This window comes from Aedes albopictus, chromosome 3 (genome assembly GCF_035046485.1).
Source record: "Aedes albopictus strain Foshan chromosome 3, AalbF5, whole genome shotgun sequence".
NCBI lineage: Eukaryota > Metazoa > Arthropoda > Insecta > Diptera > Culicidae > Aedes > Aedes albopictus.
The window spans coordinates 39,650,856-39,673,983 of NC_085138.1; the positions used below are offsets into that span (position 1 = coordinate 39,650,856).

The window sequence follows — 23,128 nt, forward strand, 5'->3', positions numbered from 1 at the left end:
ACAGAACCATTTCATGAATGTGCACATATGGTGCAAAACCACATCTCGTGCAAAAACGCTCTATCTCTGGTACAAAACCATTTCACACCTGGAACAAAACCTTTGCAAACAAGCAGCTTTTGATTTGGTACAAAACCATTTCTCGCTCGGTACAAAACCGCATCTGGTGAAAAACAACTCTATCTTTGGTACAAAACCATTTCTCGATTGGTACAAAACCACCTCACAACTGGTACAAAAACACATCTGGTACACAACCATTAGGTTCACGGTACAAAACAGTTTCACGTTTGATAAAAAAAACCATTTCTTTTTCGGTACACAACCTCTTCACATCTGGTACGGAAACTTCCAATTATTTGTAATACATTGTCTGGTACAAAACCATTTCACTTTGGTACAAAACCATTTCTCTCTTGCGGTACATAACCATCTCACATCTGATACAAAACTTTCTCTTTTTATCTTTAATTAGACATCTGTTCGTCTAGAACAAAACCATTTTACTTTCGGTACAAAACCGTTCTATAACTGGTACAAAACCATCTCTTGTTTTTTTTTCAAGCAATTCTCGTTTGGTACAAAACCATCACAATTTCAAAACATACTCATAACTTCAACGTCAAATATTATTACTTAAAACAATATAAACTTCAATATTTTAGTATAAACCACTCATTTTATTTACCTTAATACAGTAGGGGAGACTGGGGAGACTTGATCCCTTTTTCTTAGTTTACCTGAAACTTTAAGAAAAACACAAAACAAGATCCGATTTCCGTATAAAATGACAGGTGAACATCTATTGCAAGTTTATACACAACAAAAGGCCTTTAAATTATTGTTAAAGTTTTCAAAACTGTGTTTTTATGGAGGCATGTTTTATGATGTATTTTTCAAAAATGGATGACACTTGATCCCCCTTTGTGAACATGGTTTATTCGAAGGGAAAATAATTCCAAAGTCTTCCTATTCATTTTCTTTTCGAGTTTTCTTGTATTTTCGATGAATATGGAGTGTTTGAAATTGTAAGATTTCCCTAAATTTTTAAGGATATGCCGTATTTTCAAAATGGGGAGACTTGATCCCCATTTTTTTGGTTTGTACTAAAGTTATAATTATCTGACACATTTCATCGTTGAATAGACTAGAATTTCAAGTAAATAGAGGCTTCCGAATAGAATTTTATTTTTCACATGTATAATGTGTGTGTAATCCTCGAGGGAACAAGTCTCCCCATGTCACTGTTGTGTATACTAAGCTGAATTGATGCAAATATGTTAACAACAGCCTTATTTGGATAAATAAGTTTGAAAGTATTTTATTCAAACTATCTGCTGTGAAATTTTGACACGATTTGGTTAAATTTTCACAAAGTTATTGAGATTTTTCGGAATCGCCTAAAAGATTTCTGAAGGACTGAAAACAAACCATCAGCTGTTAAAAAATAATACAATGTACAATCGAAATCACTTGTAGCCAAAACATAGTTGTTTGTCCAGGAGTAGTTTTGGAAAAAATATGCTAGAAGAAAAATATTTTTGATTCCGAGCAAATATGGGGGGAACAAGTCTCCCCAGGGATCAAGTCTCCTCAGTCTCCCCTAGACGTTCGCTCGGTGCAAACGGTTTAACTGCAATGCTTTTTAACTGCAAGTCCGCTAAGTGCAACAATTTTGCAGTTATCGCACCGCTATCTGTCAAAAACGAAACGTCAACAGAGTTGCGATGTTTTTCAGATGCACTATTGACGATCCTGCACCTAATGCGACGCACAGGCAAATAAAATTGTCCCACCGAAAAATGTTCACACTGCTCCCACTGTCGCTTACAGTGAAGGGTCGGGTTTTCAGAAATGCTTAACAAATTATAGTACAATCAAATTGTTACGTTTCTATACAGATTATGAGCGTTTCAAGTGTATTTGACGATTTTATATTGATGTACTTCAAATCTAAAATGTTTCTCACACAAAACAAGCTAATATAACGAAATTTGTATGAATTCTATTTCAACGTTGAAATGCACTGTGCCCAAAATTTCGATCCTCACTGTACCCATCGTTGTTTTGTTTACATCATCAGAAAAAAAGCTCATTCTGCAGATTCGATGGTCGACACATCAACAAACATTCACGGTAATCTTCAGTATTGCATATTAATTACGTGTTTTACTAGTGATAATTTGATTTTTTCAGTTTTTAAAATATGTCTGAAGGAGCCGACGAAGGAGCAGAAGGGTGCAGTTCCCCAAAAATTGCTGACGATGTCGATATGGAGGACATGGAGGAGGAGTATCTCTCGGAGGTATGCACAGAGGACCCGCTTGCGAATTTCCGTTCCGGTACGAGTCCCCACTCTGATGATGCCGATTCAATCACACGTATGGTGGAACAAGTTCCTGTGAAAAACTTCGAGTTCGACGAAGGAAATTTTCCCGGCGACAACTGGAAAGGATTGCATGAAGATGATCCGGAAGAAGGTTCTGCAAAACAAACTGGAGGAAATAACAGCAGTGCGAATGTGTCGAACTGTTCGGAGCATGATTTGTACGTGTGCACCCTTTTAGTGTATAAACGGGAATTCAAAGGACAGACGTCTGGAGCTTACATCGCTCGTTGGGAGTTATCCGCTAACAACAGAGAGGAATTTTTGACCAAGGTATGGAATTTAGCTAGTGAGCATCTCCACCGTGAAATAATTTTTGCAGCAAACGAAGACGGTGGTTCTACTCCACAGTGGTGTTCCAAAGAAAAACCAACCCTGGAAGATTTAAACAACTTTGCCCTGTTTCAATCTGGGCGACGGTATTATAAAGTAGAAAACATACAGGACAACAAGCATAACTTGTTGCAGAATTGGAGAAATAAGGACATATCCCTTTACCTCCACATTTACTCACTTAGCGTGAGTAATCGGGCGATGTGGAACACGGTGAAGGAAGCACTCATCGAACCGACTGAACGAGACCGTTCTGGCGCGGCTAGCACACAGGCTTTGCTAGATTTGACAGAGGAGCTGCGAAATACTCATGGTGGTATACTTGATGCTCACGGTATGGCATGGACTTTCTGGGCTAATGCAATCCAGAGTGCCCCAGCTTATAAACGTTCTTCGATGATGCAATACCCTCCACAGACGTTGGCAGGGCTATTCAAGGCAAAAGAAGGAATGCGTGTGAATGCCATCAAGCGCGAATTGGAAACAGCCAACAATGTCAATGACAGCTACCATGAGGACATCGTTGCTCTGCGTACTGCATTCAGTACATTGCGTGCGACTGTGAACTCCCACTTGAATGCACTGGATCATCGGATTGAAATGTTGGAAATGCGCGAACGAACAAGTAACAATTTACTCAACGCCATGAGGACATCGGTTGCGGTTCAAGAAGATGAGATAGGGAAAGATTTGAGAAACGAAATAACGGATTGTCCGGATCTTGATCATGCAGAATAAAAAATCAATTTTGTTGCGAGTTTTTGTTTTATTAAAGCGAAATAAAGAGGAAATAAATGTTACATTTTGAATATGTTTAGCCTTATTTTATCCTGCAATATCATTGGGAACTGCTACGGTTGGATCAAATTTTCCCTTCAAATACCCACATTTTCTGAACAAACCAAGAGCAAATTTTCAATACGTCCTAAGTAACATTTAGATTGTATCGAGAAAATCAAACTCAAAGTTTTGGGTTTCATTTTTAATTCCTATTTAACAATCAAAATGAATTCAATAAAACAAATACACGTAAACGATACTAAGGAACAGTATTTATTGTTTCCTTAATAAAAAGCTTGTTAAAATATAACACAACGTTATTTTTTTGCATTAAAACAATCTTACGACATTTAGTGTTGGAAAACATAAATAAGTCATTTTGTTAAGTCATTCTGAAACCTGTCGGGTTTCTTACGTCATGTGCGTTACGTCGCGTTACGCGAATTTATGTTACTTTCGTCGGTGTACTTACGTCGTTCAGCCAGCTGTCATGTTAGTTAAGTCATGGTTGATAAGTTGTTTTGATTGAAAAATTGGCACTTAAGCCAAACGGGTTCCACCGGAAAAAAGGTATTTTATTACGTTTAACAGAATGATTTTATTAATTAACAATAATTTTCTGTTTCAGCAAATGTTTTCCGCGCAACAGCGGTGCCACAGAAGCTGTTGCGGCAGGATTAACTACCGCAGAACCAGCTGCTATGTACGTTTGATCTTCTGCATGGGGGCCGCCCGTAGTTACCGTGGCACGAGTGTTATTCTGTGAAAATGAAACCGGGGAGCAAAGGACCACTAGTGCCAATGCCATCTGGTCCCGCTAACGACATCTCTGTGCTTCAACAAGCCAGCCACCAGTGACTCCACTTTTCGATTACATTTGCCGTTTAAAGGAGAACCAGAAACACCGTTGCCAGTGAAAGCGTCGATCAAGCCGTGTGAACTTGAGGTCACATGACTGAGGCACCTTCCGGTATGGCTTCTTCATTATAATCGGCACATAGACACCAACCAAAGATTACTTTAGCTACAGCGTGCTGAAGCAGACACAGAAAGGTGTCTCATGCTGTACGAGGCGACTCTGTTCTCGTTCGGTTTCTGTATGAAAGAGAACTGGTCGTTCACACTCACCGCTAGGTCTGGAAACTGATGAGCCTAGGCGATGGAGAGGAGATGTCCCACTACCAGCTGAAGCCGAAGAAGCCTCACTAACACGGAAACAAGTGCAAGATTTCTCTATTCAAAAATTAAAAAAGTAAACTACATTAGTTTTGAAAAATATATGGTTTTATATCATGCAATAAACGGTAACGGTATGTCCAAATTACTTGAAACACCCTATAGTCTTTGACCTATAATCATATGATCACATAACACCCAGAGTCTAGAAGATAGCAGTTAAGGTACCTGGACCTACAGGTTATAATCAAGAATTCTACTACCATTAGGTTGACACTACATAAATCAACATTTTCTGATTGAAGCCACTTCCTAATGCATCACGTTGGCTTTACATGAAGGAATATACCATGAGTTCATCTAACAATAATGCATGGTTCTCTTCAAAAATTCCATGGCAATTTAAAGGGGTTTTCCTAAACAAGTTCCTCCGATTTATTTCCAAGAGTTCCGGAATTCCTGCAGAAGATCCTCAGGAATTCCTCCAGAAATTCCTCGAGAGCTCCTCTAGGAGTTCCTCTGGAATTCTTTCATAAGTTTCCCGAGAATTTCTGCATTCCTCCAGGAATTCTTCTACATGTTCCTCCAGGAGTTCATCGGAATATTCTACAAGAGTTCCTCGGCAATTCCTCCAGGACATTCTCGAGAATTCCTCCAGGAGTTCTTCGGGAATTCCTCAAGGAGCTCTTAGGAAATTCCTCCACGAGTTCTTCGGGAAATCCTCTAGGAGTTCATCGGGGATTCCTCTAGGAGCTCTTTAGGAATTCCACCAGGATATCCTTGGGAACTCCCCCAGAAGAAGGAGTTTCTCGAGAATTTATCCAGGAGATTCTCGTAAATTCTTCCAGAAGTGCCACGGAAATTCCTCCCGGAGCTTCTCGGTAATTCTTCCAGGAGAACTCCTTTAGATGATCATCGAAAAATCCTCCAGGAGTTTTCAGAAATTCCTTCAGGAGATCCATGGACGTCCTTCAGGAAATCGACGAGAACTTCTCTAGAAGATGGTCAACAATTCCATGGAACAATTTTCCAAGGAATTTTCTAGCAACTCCTTTGGGAATTCTAGAGGATCCCATAAAGGAATTCTCAAAGAATTTCTGGGAAATTTCTGAAAAAGTTGTTGGAAAACTCCTGGAGAAAAATTCCGATGAATTCATGTAGAATTTTCCAAAGAAACTCCTGGAAGAATTTTCGAGGAACTCCTGGAGGATCTCCCGAGGAACTCTTTAAAAAAATTCTCAAGGAACACCTAAAAAAAGAACTTCTGAGGTAATTTCTGAGGAACTCCCGGAGAAATTCTCTTGGAACTCCAGAATGAATTCCAGAGGAACTCCTAGACGAATTCTCGAGAAACTCCTAGTGGAATTCCTGAGGAATGTCTGGTGGAATTCTTGAGGAATTTATGATGGAATTCCTGAGGAACTTCTGGAAGAATTTTTGAGGAACTCCTGGAGGATCTCCCGAGGAACTCTTTAAAAAAATTCTCAAGGAACACCTAAAGGAAAGAACTTCTGAGGTAATTTCTGAGGAACTCCCGGAGAAATTCTCTTGGAACTCCAGAATGAATTCCAGAGGAACTCCTAGACGAATTCACGAGAATTCGTCTAGGAATTCCTGAGGAATGTCTGGTGGAATTCTTGAGGAATTTATGATGGAATTCCTGAGGAACTTCTGGAAGAATTTTCGAGGAACTCTTGGAGGAAAAGAATACCCGAGGAACTGTCTGGTGGAATTCTTGAGGAATTTATGATGGAATTCCTGAGGAACTTCTGGAAGAATTTTTGAGGAACTCCTGGAGGATCTCCCGAGGAACTCTTTAAAAAAATTCTCAAGGAACACCTAAAAAAAGAACTTCTGAGGTAATTTCTGAGGAACTCCCGGAGAAATTCTCTTGGAACTCCAGAATGAATTCCAGAGGAACTCCTAGACGAATTCTCGAGAAACTCCTAGTGGAATTCCTGAGGAATGTCTGGTGGAATTCTTGAGGAATTTATGATGGAATTCCTGAGGAACTTCTGGAAGAATTTTTGAGGAACTCCTGGAGGATCTCCCGAGGAACTCTTTAAAAAAATTCTCAAGGAACACCTAAAGGAAAGAACTTCTGAGGTAATTTCTGAGGAACTCCCGGAGAAATTCTCTTGGAACTCCAGAATGAATTCCAGAGGAACTCCTAGACGAATTCACGAGAATTCGTCTAGGAATTCCTGAGGAATGTCTGGTGGAATTCTTGAGGAATTTATGATGGAATTCCTGAGGAACTTCTGGAAGAATTTTCGAGGAACTCTTGGAGGAAAAGAATACCCGAGGAACTGTCTGGTGGAATTCTTGAGGAATTTATGATGGAATTCCTGAGGAACTTCTGGAAGAATTTTTGAGGAACTCCTGGAGGATCTCCCGAGGAACTCTTTAAAAAAATTCTCAAGGAACACCTAAAGGAAAGAACTTCTGAGGTAATTTCTGAGGAACTCCCGGAGAAATTCTCTTGGAACTCCAGAATGAATTCCAGAGGAACTCCTAGACGAATTCTCGAGAAACTCCTAGTGGAATTCCTGAGGAATGTCTGGTGGAATTCTTGAGGAATTTATGATGGAATTCCTGAGGAACTTCAGGAAGAATTTTCGAGGAACTTTTGGTGGAAAAGAATACCCGAGGAACTTCTAGAGGAATTTCCAAGGAGCTCCAAAGGAATTCCTGAGGAACTCCTTGAAGGAATTCTCGAAGAACTTCTAAAGAAATTCCCGAGGAACTCGAGCAGAAATTACCGCTGAACTCCGGAAGAACCCCCGAGTAACTCCTGAAGGAATCCCAAAAACTCCAGTAGAAATTCCCGAGGAATACATTAAGGAATTTTCTGGGAACTCCTGGAAAATTTCCCGTGGAACTGTAGGATAAATTCCCGAGTAACTACTAGATGAATTCCCAAGAAACTCCTGGTGGAATTCCTGAGAAACTTCTGGGAGAATTTCTGAGGAACTCTTGGAGGATTAACTGAGGAATTCTTAAAGGAATTTCCGAGGAACTTGTAGAGGAATTCCCAAGTAGCTCCAGGAGCTTTATCAACAAGAGTACTAACTGGATAAACTTATTTAGGGTCGATTACTTAAGCGTTAAACCAGGTTTAATTATTTGGATAAGCCGAGGTGAAGAAATTGGCCCTCAATGGGTTATGGCGTTGTTTTGACAAAATTAATTACATTAGGAAGAAAATTGAACGGTGCTTTATTCCTTCATCCTACCATATACACGATCTTAGAAGATAGAAACGATGATGAGAGAGTTTTATATATTGAGCCGGGACTACAGGAGCCGCTAGATTTCCTCCTTGGTTAGATGACCTTCCTGGTGTTGCGGCTGCTGGTGCTTATCAACTGCTGGAAATGCTGTGATTGGGCCTGCAGTTGGACCACAATCTGCGCCTGGTGTTGCATATGCTGGTAAAATTGCGTTTTTGGGGCGGGTTTCTCCCGCTTCGAAAGATTTCTGGTAATCGAAGGCGTCGTCCTTGCCGTTCCAGCTCACGGTTGGGATTGATTCTATTTTGCAGAAATGATTTAGTGACCTTGGTCTCCGATGAGGTGAGATCAACTTTTTTGTATTGCAGCGGCCGGCCCAACAGGAACGATAGATCTCGGGTCAACTTCACCAGTCGTCGATTTTTCTGAAAAAAAGTAGTTCTCAATAAGTCCCATTCAATTCAGGATAACTAAATGCCACCACCTTACCGGCATTGAAGTTGCAACGCAGCACGAACTATACGATTGTCCCAGTAATAGCTTGTAGGACAAGGATCTCAGGTATTCGATCATGTTCGCTTCCGGATGTCCAGCTGATGCATTTCGAAACCATCTGACATTCAACGAAGTTCACTCTGTGTTACGATAGCAATCCGACCGCTGCTGGAAGACCTTCCTGATAAGGTACCGTGAATCGTTCGAAGCAATTGGACCCCGTTATGTGTACTATTTTCTCGCGGCCACCGACTGCATCTCTTTGCACTGCTTCTCGGTTGTGCTGTCCATCAAAGTGAGGTCCAGTGAACGTCGAATGATCAATATGGGTATGCAGAAATTTGTCGGCCTCAAGAACTCGCATGGTGTGTACTGATGTACTGGGCCAATCTGCAAACGGCCATCACCGTACTAAGGTCACCACCAACCGATCCAACAACAGGTCCAACGCTTTGAACCACAACACCGGCAAGACGTAGAATCTGCAGTTAGAGAGAAAACGTTTGTTGAAATAACGGGTTAAAAATTGTAGTCACAATCATCAGAACTTACCCGCCGCTAAGTCTTTTTTTATTTGGGGTGTCACTTGGGACGGCCAAGACCGATCATGGTCCGCTCCTTGGTCCGCTCATCCCATTGGTACTTTGAAATGCGTGGGAGGACATAGTCTTTGTTTTGCCGTAAACGCTTTTGTATCGTGTTTACATAATTTTGTTACTTAGGACGTTGTGACAACGCACTTACGTCAGCTGTGAGTTACGAGCGTTACATAAGTCATTGTACCGACAAAGCGACACATATGAAAAGTGCTCACTTTGTTACTTAAGTCAGTTTGATTTTCTTCATTTTAAAAATGTTTTAAAAACTGTTGAATTGTGATGTTGCTACACATCATTAAGCAGAATATTAGGTATGAAAATATGCAAAAATCTAAGTTTTGTTTATTTTGTTACTTAGGACGTATTGAAAATTTGCTCTTGAAACCATCCATTTTGAATGAAGCAAACTGGGCCATAATGTTTGCAACGAATAAGTTGATATTAGTACCGCTGTTTTCATTATATACTTTCTGCATACGTTTCTTTATAATACCGAAAATAATTTCAATCGGATTATAGTATGGTGTGTAAGCGGGTAAGAAAATAGGAAATATTCCCAACGACCTGAGATAATAAATTATATTGGGATCGCAATGTATCCTGGCCCCATCCATAATCCAGATAGAATGGGTACCAGGATAGATTTCTACCTTTTTGCTGTAAAGAGCAAACTGGCGACAATGTTCGAAAAACTTCAAACGAGTGAATGTACCCTCTGTGTAACAGCATTCTACCATTCCTTGTTGGCCAATCATGCATAGGCAAGAAACCCGTGGTTTTCTCACAAACTCACCATGCGCCACAAGTTTTTGCCCTTTGATGGAGTAGCCTTTAGTGCGTACCATCCCGCGATTGTCGAATGATACCTCATCGATGAATAGCAGGTTGCAGTACATCCAGTCCAGTGAATTTATCTCCACAAAGAATCGGTAAACATCACTTTCTTTAACCTGAATTGCCCTTCTTTCCAAGCACTTCCATGTGAGACCCTCACTATGTAATATCCGACAGACCGACGAAGCCGAAATCTCTATTTGGAAATGCTCTCGGAAGAGTTGCTTAGCTTCTTCCAAATAAAGAAGAGGCCGACGTTTGTAGAGGTCAATGAGCCATGAACGCTTTTCTTTCCCAAACTTCTTGGAAATGAGAGTGTACTGCTTCCGTTCAAAGATTCCGTTTTGCTCATATGAGTTGATCCAGTTATGTATGGTGGATTTGTGCTTCCCGAACTGCCTGGCCAAATCAGCTATCGTACACAGCAAAAAATAATGTAAACCGCATCGATGTAATGTAGCCGATGTATCTAAATCCCGATGTAATCGTGATTTTTAGATGCGAAATCGCACCATTTTGATGCTATATTACATCATCCCAGAAATTACACAGAAATTCTACAACAGTTTGCCTTTACGCCGAACCTGTGTAATATTCACATCGAAAGAATGTGAATATTACACTGAAACAGCTGCAACCAAGTGGTTGCGATGAAGATGTGTACAATTACACAAACTCGATGCCATATCGCATCCCCTCACGATGCGATATTGCATCTCGCAACACTGTGCTGATTGTTGTTGTCGGCCAGCGCAGGCACAAGCAAGCTGCCATCTTTAAGTTTTAGTTTCAGTTGTTTTTCGTGTTTTGCCGCAGTTTTCACTACATTTTGTTTGATTTTGAAGGTAATTGTGGTGTTTATTTGATACTTTTTATATTATTTAATGTTTTTTTTTCAATAGGCAACCAAATATTCCTGCAATACAGACGTGCAGCAAGTTTCAACCGGAACCTGTTGGTCGATTGATCACCGCTGATTTGACCAAGTTCCAGGCCTCGTTCCAGGCTAATGTGACGATCTGTTACGCATTCGGAAGGTCAGCCAGAAGCTCAAGTGTAATTGTGGCCCCGCCATGGTCTGTTCTAGATTCTACCCGTGGAAAAACCTATTCCCAAGACGCAAACGCCGCTGCCTGCCAGTCTGCCACCTTGACAACAGAATTCTATTAGAAGACAATTGGCAAACCAATTCCCTGACCATCGCCCGGTTTGCCATGGTTCAGCGTCCCATATACATACTGGCCAACACTTCCAGCACTTCCCCCTTCCGCTGGTTGTCAGCGACGGTATAGAGGACGAATTTGCCGCAAAAATTTGACCGCTGTGGATGATTACGATGATGCAGTTTTAGCCTCCGGAAAGGTGGATGAGGAGTACCGAGGGATGCTTTCCCATATATCATACATTTGAATTGCAGGTTGGTATGTATAGAAATGTATTTATATCTGAAAATTATTGTATACCTAATTCATGGATACTTCACATCGTTTTTATGTATGTTCATCCTGGTATCTGCACTGCCGTGTGCAGCATAGTTGTCTCATATTAATCGGGATTACCTTAGAACATGGGACAACAATGCTGCACACGGCAGTGCGGCTCCTTCTTTTTGGCGCTGCGTCTCAGCTATGGGATCGAGCATGCTTCTCAGCTTACGTGTTAAAAGCAAAAAAATACAAATGCTCAAGAAATTACTTAACCCTTTGGTGCCGGAGGAGTCATATATGACCCCGGCGAAGAAGCTGAACATAACACACGTATTCGAGACTAGCGAGGTTGCGGCAGCAGTGGCCAAATAATCCGCTGTTTTCCTTTGCGTTCTCAATTCTCCATCACGCATTCTTGAAACATGCACTGTCCACGTATCCTTTTGGCTTTGGCCACCTTCTGGATGCTGGGTTCGCCGTGAAGTGCAGTGAGCTCGTGATTCATGCTTCTCCGCCACATACCGCCGAAGATCGTCCTTAGCACGCGTCGAAAACATGCTCGAAAAAGTGCTTGCAGATCCTCTTCGAGCATGGTCCATGTCTCGTGTCCGTAGGGGACCACCGGTCTTATTGGAGTTTTGTATTTGGTGCGTGGGTGTATCTTTTTATACCGCAGATTTTTTTGGACCCTTTGGTCGGCACGACTTCCACCGACTTCGTATTTCGCAACTCACATTGTTGTCAGCCGTTGGTAAAGATCCAAAGTATTTAAACCAATTAATCTACTACCTCGTCTATGGTCTATCGTGACCCTATTTCCTAGGCGATTCCTGTACTGCTCGGTTTCGCCTACTAGGAGGTTTCGCCATCAGTCCAACCTTTGCTGCTTCGCATTTCAGGCGTGGGTACAGCTTTGCCACTTCAAAAAATGTTTTGGCGTCGTTCACAAAGCACACAAATTGACCGGATTTTGCAAAAATTGCACCCGACTCGTCGTTTATTAAGTTTTTTTTACATTTTCACATTTCTGGAAGCCCGAATGGGGAATTCTAAGAAGAAAATTCTGTCGAAAGAATTCTAGCGGAACATCTGAACAAGGGAAATCACTTCTAGTGATAAATACGGATACACAGCAAACATAAATGTAATACATAAAGCATTGAGTTCACCGGGAAATCATCCCGGCAATTCCCAAGACATTCATTCAAGAGTTTCTAAGAGGTACCCGTAAATTTTCTTCAATAATTCCCCGAAAACTCATCGTTCCCCGGGAATTCCTTCAGCAGTTCTTCAGAAACTGCACTTCGACGAAAATGTATTAAGATTAGATGATCCCAATGAATTGTCTCCAGGATTCTCCAGGAATATTTCAAGGAGTTCAGGAAATATCTCCAGGAGCTCCTCGGGCATATCTTCAGAAATTCCTCGAAAATTCATCCAGGAGTTCCCCGGAAATATCTCCAGGAGATCCTCGGGAATTCCTCGAGATGTTTTTCGGAAATTACTCCGGCATTCATCCATTAGTTCCTCGGAAATTTCTTCAGCAGTTCCTTTGGAGTTCCTCGGAAATATCTCCAATAGTTCTTCGGGAAAATCTCCAGAAGTTCCTCGGGAATATCTTAAGAAATTTCTACAGGAGTTCCCCGGAAATATTTCCAGGAGTTCTTCGAGAATATCTCCAGAAGTTCTTCGGAAATTCCTGCAGGAGTTCCCCGAAAATATCTCCAGCAGTTCCTCGGAAATTTCTTCAAGAATTCCTCTGAAATTCCTCCAGGAGTTCCTTGGAACTGCAGGAGTTTCTCGGAAATTCCTTGGAAATAGCTGCGGGAGTTTCTCAGGAATTTCTCAACAATTTCCTCGAGGATTAATCCAAGAGTTCCTCGTAAATTTCTCCAAGAGTTTCTCTGGAATATCTCCAAAAGTTTTTTGGGAATTCCTCCTGGAGTTAGCATTAGCATTTGCGTTGTTTTGATAGCTTGACTCCAAACCCCCGTGTATTCATATAGCAAAAGGTTCGCGTCTACGATGATTTGACAGAAGCGTTCGCTCGCTTCGCTGATCGACCGTTAAATTTAGGGGGGGGGGGACAGTTTTGAAACACCAGTGTCACGTCGGTTCGTCGGTGGTTGTACTACAGGGCACCATAAACTTATCTAAAATTTTTCCAGAAGTTTCTCTAGAATTCCTCCAGGAGTTCCCCGGAGATAATTTCATGAGATCTGCGGATATTCCTCCACTAGTTCCTCGGAAATTACTCCAAGGAATTCCTTGGGAATTGCTCCTGGTGTTCCTCTCAATTCCATGAGTTTCTCGGGAAATCCTCCCGAAGTTCCTCGAGAATTGGGTTGTTTAGTGAAATCAATATTGCCATTTTCTTTAGCTTAATCGAAAGAGCTCATTTTTCTGAGTGTAAGGTGATTTTATTGCGTCCCGATTCATTTGTTTTGATGGTTAAATAAACAAAACAGTTTTAATTTCCGTGGCTAGAATGACAGTTCAATCGATAAAGTGACAGTTCGCCCCGAACAAAAAATTTTCCCCATACAAACTTTAAATGCATTTTAAAAATAGTTTCCGGGCACCGAAAATGATGAAATTTTGGATTTCGACTAATTTTTGGACGGAGATTCCGATTATGCAATAATCAGGATACCCCTAAAGAACCCAATTGGGTTTTTAAATCTAGAATAATGTATTGACTTTTTAACTTTATATGAAAGAGCACCTTTTTCTGGGCCGCCATGATTTTTTTCAGATTTTTAGAACTTTATTTTGATACCTAAAAACAATTACAAAGAGATTTTTTGAAATCGCCTTTTGACAGCTAGGCAGCTGTTTGACAGCTCCGCCCAGTACAAAATGCGACGAGGGGTGATTCGACAAATCGCTCCCATACAAACTTCAAACTGATTTTTAAATAGGTTCCCGGTCACCAAAATTCATAAAAATTTGGATTTCGGCTCAGTTTGGCATGCAGATTCAGAATATGGAATTATCTCATTACCGCTAAGGAAGCCAATTTCTCCAGAAATTACGCGAATATTCTTTCAGGAGTTCTCCAGGTATTTATACATGAGTTCCTCGGAAATTCATCCAGGAGTTCCTCGGAAATATCTTCACAAATTCCTCGATAATTCCTCCATGAGTTCCCCGGAAATACCTCCAGGAGTTTTTCGGGAATATCTCCAGAAGTTCCTCGTAAATTCCTTGGAAATTTTCCGGGAGTTTCTCATCATGTTTTTAGAAATTTCCTGGAGGATTCATCCAGGAGTTCCCCGGAAATATCTCCAAGAGTTCTTCGAAAATTCCTCCCAGAGTTACTCTGGAATTCCTCCAGGAGTTCCTCGGGAATTCTTTCAGGGAATATCTTAAGAAATTCCTCCAGGGATTCCCCGGAAATATTTCCAGGAGTTCTTCGAGAATATCTCCAGAAGTTTTCCAAAAATTCCTGCAGGAGTTCTCCGGAAATATCTCCACGAGTTCCTCGGAAATTTCTCCAAGAATTCACCTGAAATTCCTTCAGGAGTTCTTTGAGAATTCCTCTAAGAGTTCCTCGGGTTTCCTTCAGGAGTTCTCCGGGTATTCATGCATGAGTTTTCCGCGAATTCATCCAAGAGTTCCTTAAAAATTCCTCCAGAAACTCATCTAGCATTTCTCCAGAAGTTCCTCGAGAATTCCTCCAGGAGTTCCCCGGATATAATTTCATTAGTTCCTTGGATATTCCTCTACTAGTTTCTCGGAAATTATACTCTAAAATATTCCTCGCGAGTTCCTCCAGGAGTTCCTCGGGAATTCTTCCAGGAGTTCCTGGGATATTCCTCCACTAGTTCCTTGGGAATTACTCCAAGGAGTTCTTCGGGAATTTCTCCTAGTGTTCCTATAAATTTCTCTGGGAATTTTTCCGGTATTCCTTCACGAATTCCTCAGGAAGTTCTCCAAAAGTTCCTCGAGAATATATCCAGAAATTCCTCGAGAATTCCTCAAGGAGTTCATCTGAAATATCTCCAGGAGTTTCTCAGGAAGTATTCCTTCACGAATTCCTCAGGAAGTTCTCCAGAAGTTCTTCGAGAATATTTTCAGAAATTCCTCGAGAATTCCTCAAGGAGTTCATCTGAAATATCTCCGGGAGTTCCTCAGGAATTACTCCTGGAGTTCCTCAGGAATTGCTCCACGTGTTCCTCTAAATTCCTCCACAAGTTCCTCAAAAATTTCTCAAGCAGTTCCCCCAGGAATATCTACATAAGTTGCTCGAGAATTCCTCCAGGAGTTCTCCGGAATTATTTCCAGGAGTTGCTCGGAAATTCCATTAGAAATTGCTACAGGAGTTTCTCGGAAAATCCTTCTGCAGTTTCTCGAGAATTGCTGCAGGAGTTTCTCGGGCATTCCTCCAGGAGTTCTTTGGGAATCCCTCTAATAGTTCCTCGGGTTTCCCTCAGGAGTTCTCCGGGTACTTATTCATGAGTTCTCCGGGAATTCATCCAAGAGTTCCTTGAAAATTCCTCCAGAAACTTATCTAGAATTTCTCCAGAAGTTCCTCGAGAATTCCTCCAGGAGTTACCCGAATATAATTTCATTAGTTCCTTGGATATTCCTCTACTAGTTTCTCGGAAATTATACTCTAAAAAATTCCTCGCGAGTTCCTCCAGGAGTTTCTCGGGAATTCTTCCAGGAGTTCCTGGGATATTCCTCCACTAGTTCTTCGGGAATTACTCCAAGGAGTTCTTCGGGAGTTTCTCCTAGTGTTCCTATGAATTCCACTAGGAATTTTTCCAGTATTCCTTCACGAATTCCTCAGGAAGTTCTCCAGAAGTTTTTCGAGAATATTTCCAGAAATTCCTCGAGAATTCCGCAAGGAATTCATCGGAAATATCTCCAGGAGTTCCTCAGGAATTGCTCCACGTGTTCCTCTAAATTCCTCCACAAGTTGCTCAGAAATTTCTCAAGCAGTTCCTCAGGAATATCTACAGAAGTTGCTCGAGAATTCCTCCAGGAGTTCTCCGGAATTATTTCCAGGAGTTGCTCGGAAATTCCATTAGAAATTGCTACAGGAGTTCCTCGGAAAATCCTTCTGCAGTTCCTCGAGAATTGCTGCAGGAGTTTCTCGGGCATTCCTCCAGGGGTTCTTTGGGAATTCCTCTAATAGTTCCTCGGGTTTCCCTCGGGAATTCTCCGGGTATTTATTCATGAGTTCTCCGGGAATTCATCCAAGAGTTCCTTGAAAATTCCTCCAAAAACTTATCTAGAATTTCTCCAGAAGTTCCTCGAGAATTCCTCCAGGAGTACCCCGAATATAATTTCATTAGTTCCTTGGATATTCCTCCTCTCCTCTTCTTGGCGTAACGTCCTCACTGGGACAAAGCCTGCTTCTCAGCTTAGTGTTCAATGAGCACTTCCACAGTTTTTAACTGAGAGCTTCCTCTGCCAATGACCATTTTGCATGTGTATATCGTGTGGCAGGCACGAAGATACTCTATGCCCAAGGAAGTCAAGGAAATTCCTCTACTAGTTAAGTTTCTCGGAAATTATACTCTAAAAAGTTCCTCGCGAGTTCCTCGAGAATTCTTCCAGGAGTTCCTGGGGTATTCCTCCACTAGTTCCTCGGGAATTACTCCAAGGAGTTCTTCGGGAATTTCTCCTAGTGTTCCATGAATTCCTCTGGGAATTTTTCCAGTATTCCTTCACGAATTCCTCAGGAAGTTCTCCTCGAGAATATTTCCAGAAATTCCTCGAGAATTCCTCAAGGAGTTCATAGGAAATATCTCCACACTGGGATAAAAATCTTCATACCTTCTATGTGTCCGGGAAATGGATTTTTGCAATTGGGGTAAACAAATGTTTCCCATTAATGCGACTCATACTTTTGATGAGGCACCATACAGCAGCAACTCATACAATTTGGAGCACATACTATTCATGTGCTAATTTGCCTGCGTAAGCAGGTACAGTAGACGTTCGATAAGTGCAACATGTTTACGTTTCAGTTACCGAATGAAATTCGCTAACTGCAACGACTGACAGCCGTCACACAGTTGTCAATTGCTGTTGGACGCAGCCAGAATGCACTAAAAAACAACGCAATGCAGCTTTAGTGCATCTGAAAAACATCGCAACTCTGTTGACGTTTCGTTTTTGACAGATAGCGGTGCGATAACTGCAAAATTGTTGCACTTAGCGGACTTGCAGTTAAACCGTTTGCACCGAGCGAACGTCTACTGTATTGGTTGCATATACTTTGGATGTGGTTTGGCACATGGATATTTGCCATTAAGTATGAGGCAATTTTCCTGAGTGAGGAGTTCCTCAGGAATTGCTCCACGTGTTCCTCTAAATTCCTCCACAAGTTCCTCAGAAATTTCTCAAGCACAGTTCCTCAGGAATATTTGCAGAAGTTGCTCGAGAATTCCTCCAGGAGTTCTCCGGAATTATTTCCAGGAGTTCCTCGAAAATTCCTTTAGAAATTGCTACAGGAGTTCCTCGGAAAATCCTCCTGCAGTTCCTCGGGAATTGCTGCAGGAGTTTCTCGGGAATTCCTCCCGGAGTTCTTTGGGAATTCCTTAGATAGTTCCTCGGGTTTCCTTCAGGAGTTCTCCGGGTATTCATGCATGAGTTTTCCGCGAATTCATCCAAGAGTTCCTTGAAAACTCCTCCAGAAACTCATCTAGCATTTCTCCAGAAGTTCCTCGAGAATTCCTCCAGGAGTTCCCCGGATATAATTTCATTAGTTCCTTGGATATTCCTCTACTAGTTTCTCGGAAATTATACTCCAAAAAGTTCCTCGAGAATTCTTCCAGGAGTTCCTGGGGTATTCCTCCACTAGTTCCTCGGGAATTACTCCAAGAAGTTCTTCGGGAATTTCTCCTAGTGTTCCTATGAATTCCCATTTTTGTGTTTTACAATTTGTTTGGAGCTTAAAAATGTCTAAACCTGTAACTAGGTTGCATTTAACTTCTCATGGTTCACTTGGCAACATACAACACGGTAAAATATGTGCAAAAATGTTGTACTAATTCACGCAAAACAGTAAACTTTGAACGCTATTTAAAAAAAATCATCAAATATCATGTCGGTGAAAAAAATTTACATGAAAGCTTATGTATTTTTTAGGTGATCGCCGATGAAAAAACTTGCCCGAACTTGCCCGACTGCAAGAACGTCCTATCTACGTTTTGCGTGATTTTCAGGAACTTTCTATGAAAAACCAATGCATATTTTGGTTTTTCCAACTAATTTATTTTACATATGTTTTATTTTAGTATTTTTCATTATTATAACTCGAAAATGGACATTAAATTTGTTTACAAACGTAATTTAATGAAAAAACTCGATTTTAGGTAGGTATTTTATAAAACGACTAATATCTCAAGAACAGTAGGCTTTGGAAATTTGACGTCTTCGGCAAACTTTTTTAGCATAAATAGCCGAACAACTTTGCCGAAGACACCATACCGCTAAAATGAAAGATGTCCAAAATGACTTATAGGACTTTTATGCGAATAACGTAAGAAAAATATGCTACCGTTCAGAATATCGACCTTGTTCATAGAAATATTTTCTCTGAAGACACCAAGTGCGTATCTCGACATCTCGACGAGCTAGAGGTTTTTTCCGTGTATTTTCAATCCTGCCCCAGTGTGCCTCGATTAAGCCTTCCCAACTAACATTTTCAGCGCTATAAGCTTCAGTCATTTGCTTTCGATGTGTTCAAGTTTTCACATCTTCCGGGAAATCTCCCGGAGTTGGAATAGAGTGGAGTAAAGGCAGCCCAGTGACAAGCAATGGATTTCTGAAACCCGAGTTTGGTAGCTGTATGGTGCTTGTTTTGCAGTCGTGTATTAGCTTATGATTTATATTTGACTAGCTTTCCTTTTATTCAGCGTTGACTGCTTTTACTCGATGGTTACACAACAGAAAGCAAATGACTGAAGCTTATAGCGCTGAAAATGTTAGTTGGGATACTCATTGTGACAGAATTTCTGACTTTATTTTTAACCTAATTTACTGTGAATTTTTGAATAGATTTTTGACGGAAACCCGAACGAATTTATTGAGGATATTTAAAAGAATTACTTGTCAAAACTCTTTCAAGTCCATTGAGATTGATAACGCAAGATTTCTCCACAAATTTCTTCTGCGATTTCCTCAAGAAATTTCTTGAAAAAAATACTCAAGATCTTAACCATATTTCTCTGAAGAAAATCGGACCTAGAATCGGACAGAAATTCTTCAAAATTTCAGCCCTTAATTATTCAAAAAATCGCTCAAGCTTTTTTCTTGTACCCAGTAAAGAGGGTTGAGCTAAGAAGAAACGTCAATTTAATAGCAGCTTGACCAATCCGGTCATAGAAAAATTCAGTGCATTGAATTCGAATTACTTAGTGATTTCATTTGAGGAGCATACCTAGCATATATTTGTATAATCCCAGAGGGAATCCTTGCAGTAACTCCTGCGGGAATAAAAAGGAACTCCTTGCTGTATCTCGGATGAAATCCTCAAAGTAACTTCTAGAAGAATGCCAGAAAGAACTCCTGGAGAAATCCCAACAAGAAGTTCGAAGAAAATCCGAAGAGGAAGCTCTGAAGGAGTTCCGGAAAGAATATCTTGAGAAATTTCAGAAGGAAATACTGAAAGAAATTATAAAAGTTAAACCTGAAGAAATCCCCAAAGAACCAGTGTAAAAATCTTAATAGAATTTCCGAAGAGAATCTCAAAAGAAACTTCTGGTGGAATTCTAAAATAACACCTGGAGGTGCCCCATAAGAAATTTTTGCAGCTCCAAAAAGAATAATCGCACAAGTAACTCCTGATGTTATCTCAGATAGAACTCCAACAAAGAGGTATGCTAGGACGTCCTGGTGAAATCCCTGAGGGAATTGTAGAAGTAACTATGAAGGGGTCCCAGCAATCTTAGCAAAAAAAAAAAACTCAAAGAGTAATCCCAGAAGAAACTCCTGGCGGAATATCCTGTAAAGCTAATGAGACGCTAGCATAGGCATGTTCAAAATGTATTAAAAAATCGATATATTATTCCAATATCTTAGTTCTTTTTTCAAGTAAAAAAAAACGGGAAAATTTTCAAAAATCTGGGAAAAAGCCGGGAGAAATCCGATAAATCCTGGGAAAATCCTGATAGATTTCCTGAGAAAGTCCCGGAAGAATTTTCGGGAACTACCGGGGGAATGGTTTTCGAAAGAATTCTTGTGAAAATATTTATTGATTGCTAATAATGTTTGTATGTTTCCAGGAGGATAACGCAGCCTTATTGGATTCAGTTATATATTAACCCTGGTGCCGTCGGAATAATCGTTTCCTTTTCGTTCTAAAATGTCAAGATGACTCGCGGTCCAAAGAAACATTAGAAGCCAAGATTGAAAAGCGTATGAACGCCTCTAGGATTACCTTTGGCCCGCGTCCATCCACTGGCCCACACCAACTGTGTGAGTCGTTGCAGCTTGTGATTTCATTGCGCAACCATCTGAAGTACGTCTAGATCGATGACAAGGTTCTCACTGACCCCAACTACGCGGCTGGATTCATGGATATCATCACTCTGGATGATCTATGGTGTCAAGGATCGTTTCACCATTCACCGTATTACTCCGGTGGAAGTCAAAAGCTCCTAAAGATAGAGTTCGTCCAAATCGGCCCAAAGAAGGTGCCGTTCACCTTGACCCACTATCCGGATCCGAGTATCCACCAGAACGATTCGATCCGCTATGATATCGCCACCAGTGATGGACGTGCTCAAGCTCGAACCTGGTAATCTGTACATGTGCATGACCATTCATCAGAATTTTGTTCGTTGCAGAACTGGGATCCAGCGTGGAAGCACTCGGGAAATCGTGCACTTCAAGAATGACACGTATTCGCCACCCGTCTGACCATCGTTTACATAATCGGCAAACCCACCAAGGCTTTCATCTCGCTGCCAAGTATGTACCTAGCTAGGTTGTCAAGCTGTCGACTGTTGTTTCCCCGAACGCCGATTCATATAATTTCATTTCTCGGTGCACCCTTCTTTATAGCCGATTCTTAAAAGTTTTATTCAGGGTTTTATTACTCCTCAGAGTAGAAGAATGACAATGACAGAGAAGAATAACAAAATTGTTCATAAGCATTCGTTCTTTTTATATTGTCCTTAATAATGTCCTTGCTTAAGGCCGGACGGGACGGTGGTTGAATCATCCGCCATTGCTCTGTTGCTAGTAAGATGCAAATCTCAACTTCTACTTCATATTATTGACTAGAAATTTGATCGTTCATTTGCTCACTTGTGGTGCACAATCGACTAAAGTTTCAGCTACGTCAGTGCAGTGGAAATTGATATTTGCTTCTTCAAAATCGCGAGGCAAATTGTTAGAAAGAGAGGGAAGATAGGAAAAATTACACGTCGTCCCGTGCGGCCTTAAGGTCGGACAACTCTTTGAACAACTTAATTTCTAGAATCATGAACATTTTTTGGTAAAAGATCGAACACGAAGGTAATGTAAACATTTATCAGGGAAATTAGGGAACTTAGGGGAACTGACATTCGGGGAAATGACATTCGAACGTGCATTCGAAAAAAAAGTAGCACAATTATTTTTAAATAGTGATCCATTTTTAATATTTTTATGCTAATAAATTATGTATTCTTCCAGGCTGACAACGCAGCCGTCTTCGAGTGCGTGTTGTATTCACACTGCCATCATCGAAATAGTCGTAACCTTTTTTACACTAACCTATCAACATGGCACGCGGACCGAAGAATCATTTGAAGCGTTTGCATTCCTCAAGAGGATGGATGTTAGATCGTGCTGTGTGAATCGTTGCTGGTGATTTTCTTGCGCAACCGACTGAAGTGCGGCCTTGATCAACACCGACGTCACCAGGATGATAATGCAGCGTCACATCAAGATCGACGGCAAGGTCTGCACTGACTCGTACTACCCGTCTGGATTCATGTATTTCATCACCATATTGAGAAGATAATGAGAACTTCCGTTTGATCTACGACTTTGACATCAAGTGTCGTTTCACATGATCATGAAGATGAAACACGGCCAGATCGGTCGACCCAGAGAAAGCGTCGTTTATCTTGATTCACGACGGTCGCCGCACCATTCGCTACCCGGATACAATTATTCACCAGAACTATTCAATCCATTACGTTATCGCCACCGGTAAAGTATGGGACGTACTTAAGTTCGAACCCGGAAATCTATGCATCGTCACCGGCGGAAGGAATCGTTGCGGATCTGTGATCCAGCGTGCGAAGCACCCGGGCGCCGCCAAAAGGCAAGGATGTTAAGCTGTTCATCGCCAAGGAACGCGACAAGTGATGGACCAGTGCACACTAAGCCATGCTGCATAACTAGAGAATAGATAGGAGAGAAACTGTTTGTCGTCGGAGAATTCTCGGATACTTTTTCAAAACGACGTATAATACACGCAAATCCTATGTTGATACGTCGTTTTGAATAAGTATCCGAGAATTGTTTATTCAAATAGGAAAAAAAAACCTTTCAGAGTGTACATTTGAAAGGTAAAACCTTATACCGCAAGAACGCCAATCACCGCACATTCGCTCGTTATACACACGATTTATGCTTATTCAAATCGTATGAAACAAGCGGTTAATGGCGACCTCACGGTATTCCAATGCTGAAAACTCAAAAATCCAATATTTGCCTTATTTATTGTATTTATTTTCGTAAAACTAATATTTGCTTGAATATTTGGGATTTTTTGGGATTTCCTTGGGTAGATTGTTACCGTGCATGTAAAAAAACTCAATTAATGTGTAAACTTATAAAATATTAAGTTTGTGTACATGCTCTGTCCCAGATGAGGCAAACACAATAAATAAAACTGTGCAATAAAATTCA

At 41.0% G+C, this 23,128-nt stretch overlaps 1 protein-coding gene and 2 pseudogenes across 2 annotated transcripts; all 3 read left to right on the plus strand.

The window, feature by feature from the left end:
• The first annotated feature begins 1,750 nt into the window (after positions 1–1,750).
• Positions 1,751–5,620, plus strand: LOC134290366 (uncharacterized). 2 transcript variants are annotated; one of them, XM_062857490.1, is made up of 3 exons: positions 1,751–2,136; positions 2,197–4,069; positions 4,128–5,620. In XM_062857490.1, the coding sequence occupies exon 2, from the start codon at positions 2,207–2,209 to the stop codon at positions 3,455–3,457; it is 1,251 nt and encodes a 416-aa protein (XP_062713474.1). In that variant the 5' UTR covers positions 1,751–2,136; positions 2,197–2,206; the 3' UTR covers positions 3,458–4,069; positions 4,128–5,620. The 2 variants fall into 2 exon arrangements, with proteins under 2 accessions (XP_062713474.1, XP_062713473.1); XM_062857489.1 differs by having other exon boundaries at positions 1,751–4,069.
• A 4,623-nt stretch (positions 5,621–10,243) lies between these two features.
• On the plus strand, positions 10,244–21,421 carry LOC109399986 (small ribosomal subunit protein eS4-like; annotated as a pseudogene).
• Positions 21,422–21,671: 250 nt separating this feature from the next.
• On the plus strand, positions 21,672–23,128 carry LOC109621994 (small ribosomal subunit protein eS4-like; annotated as a pseudogene).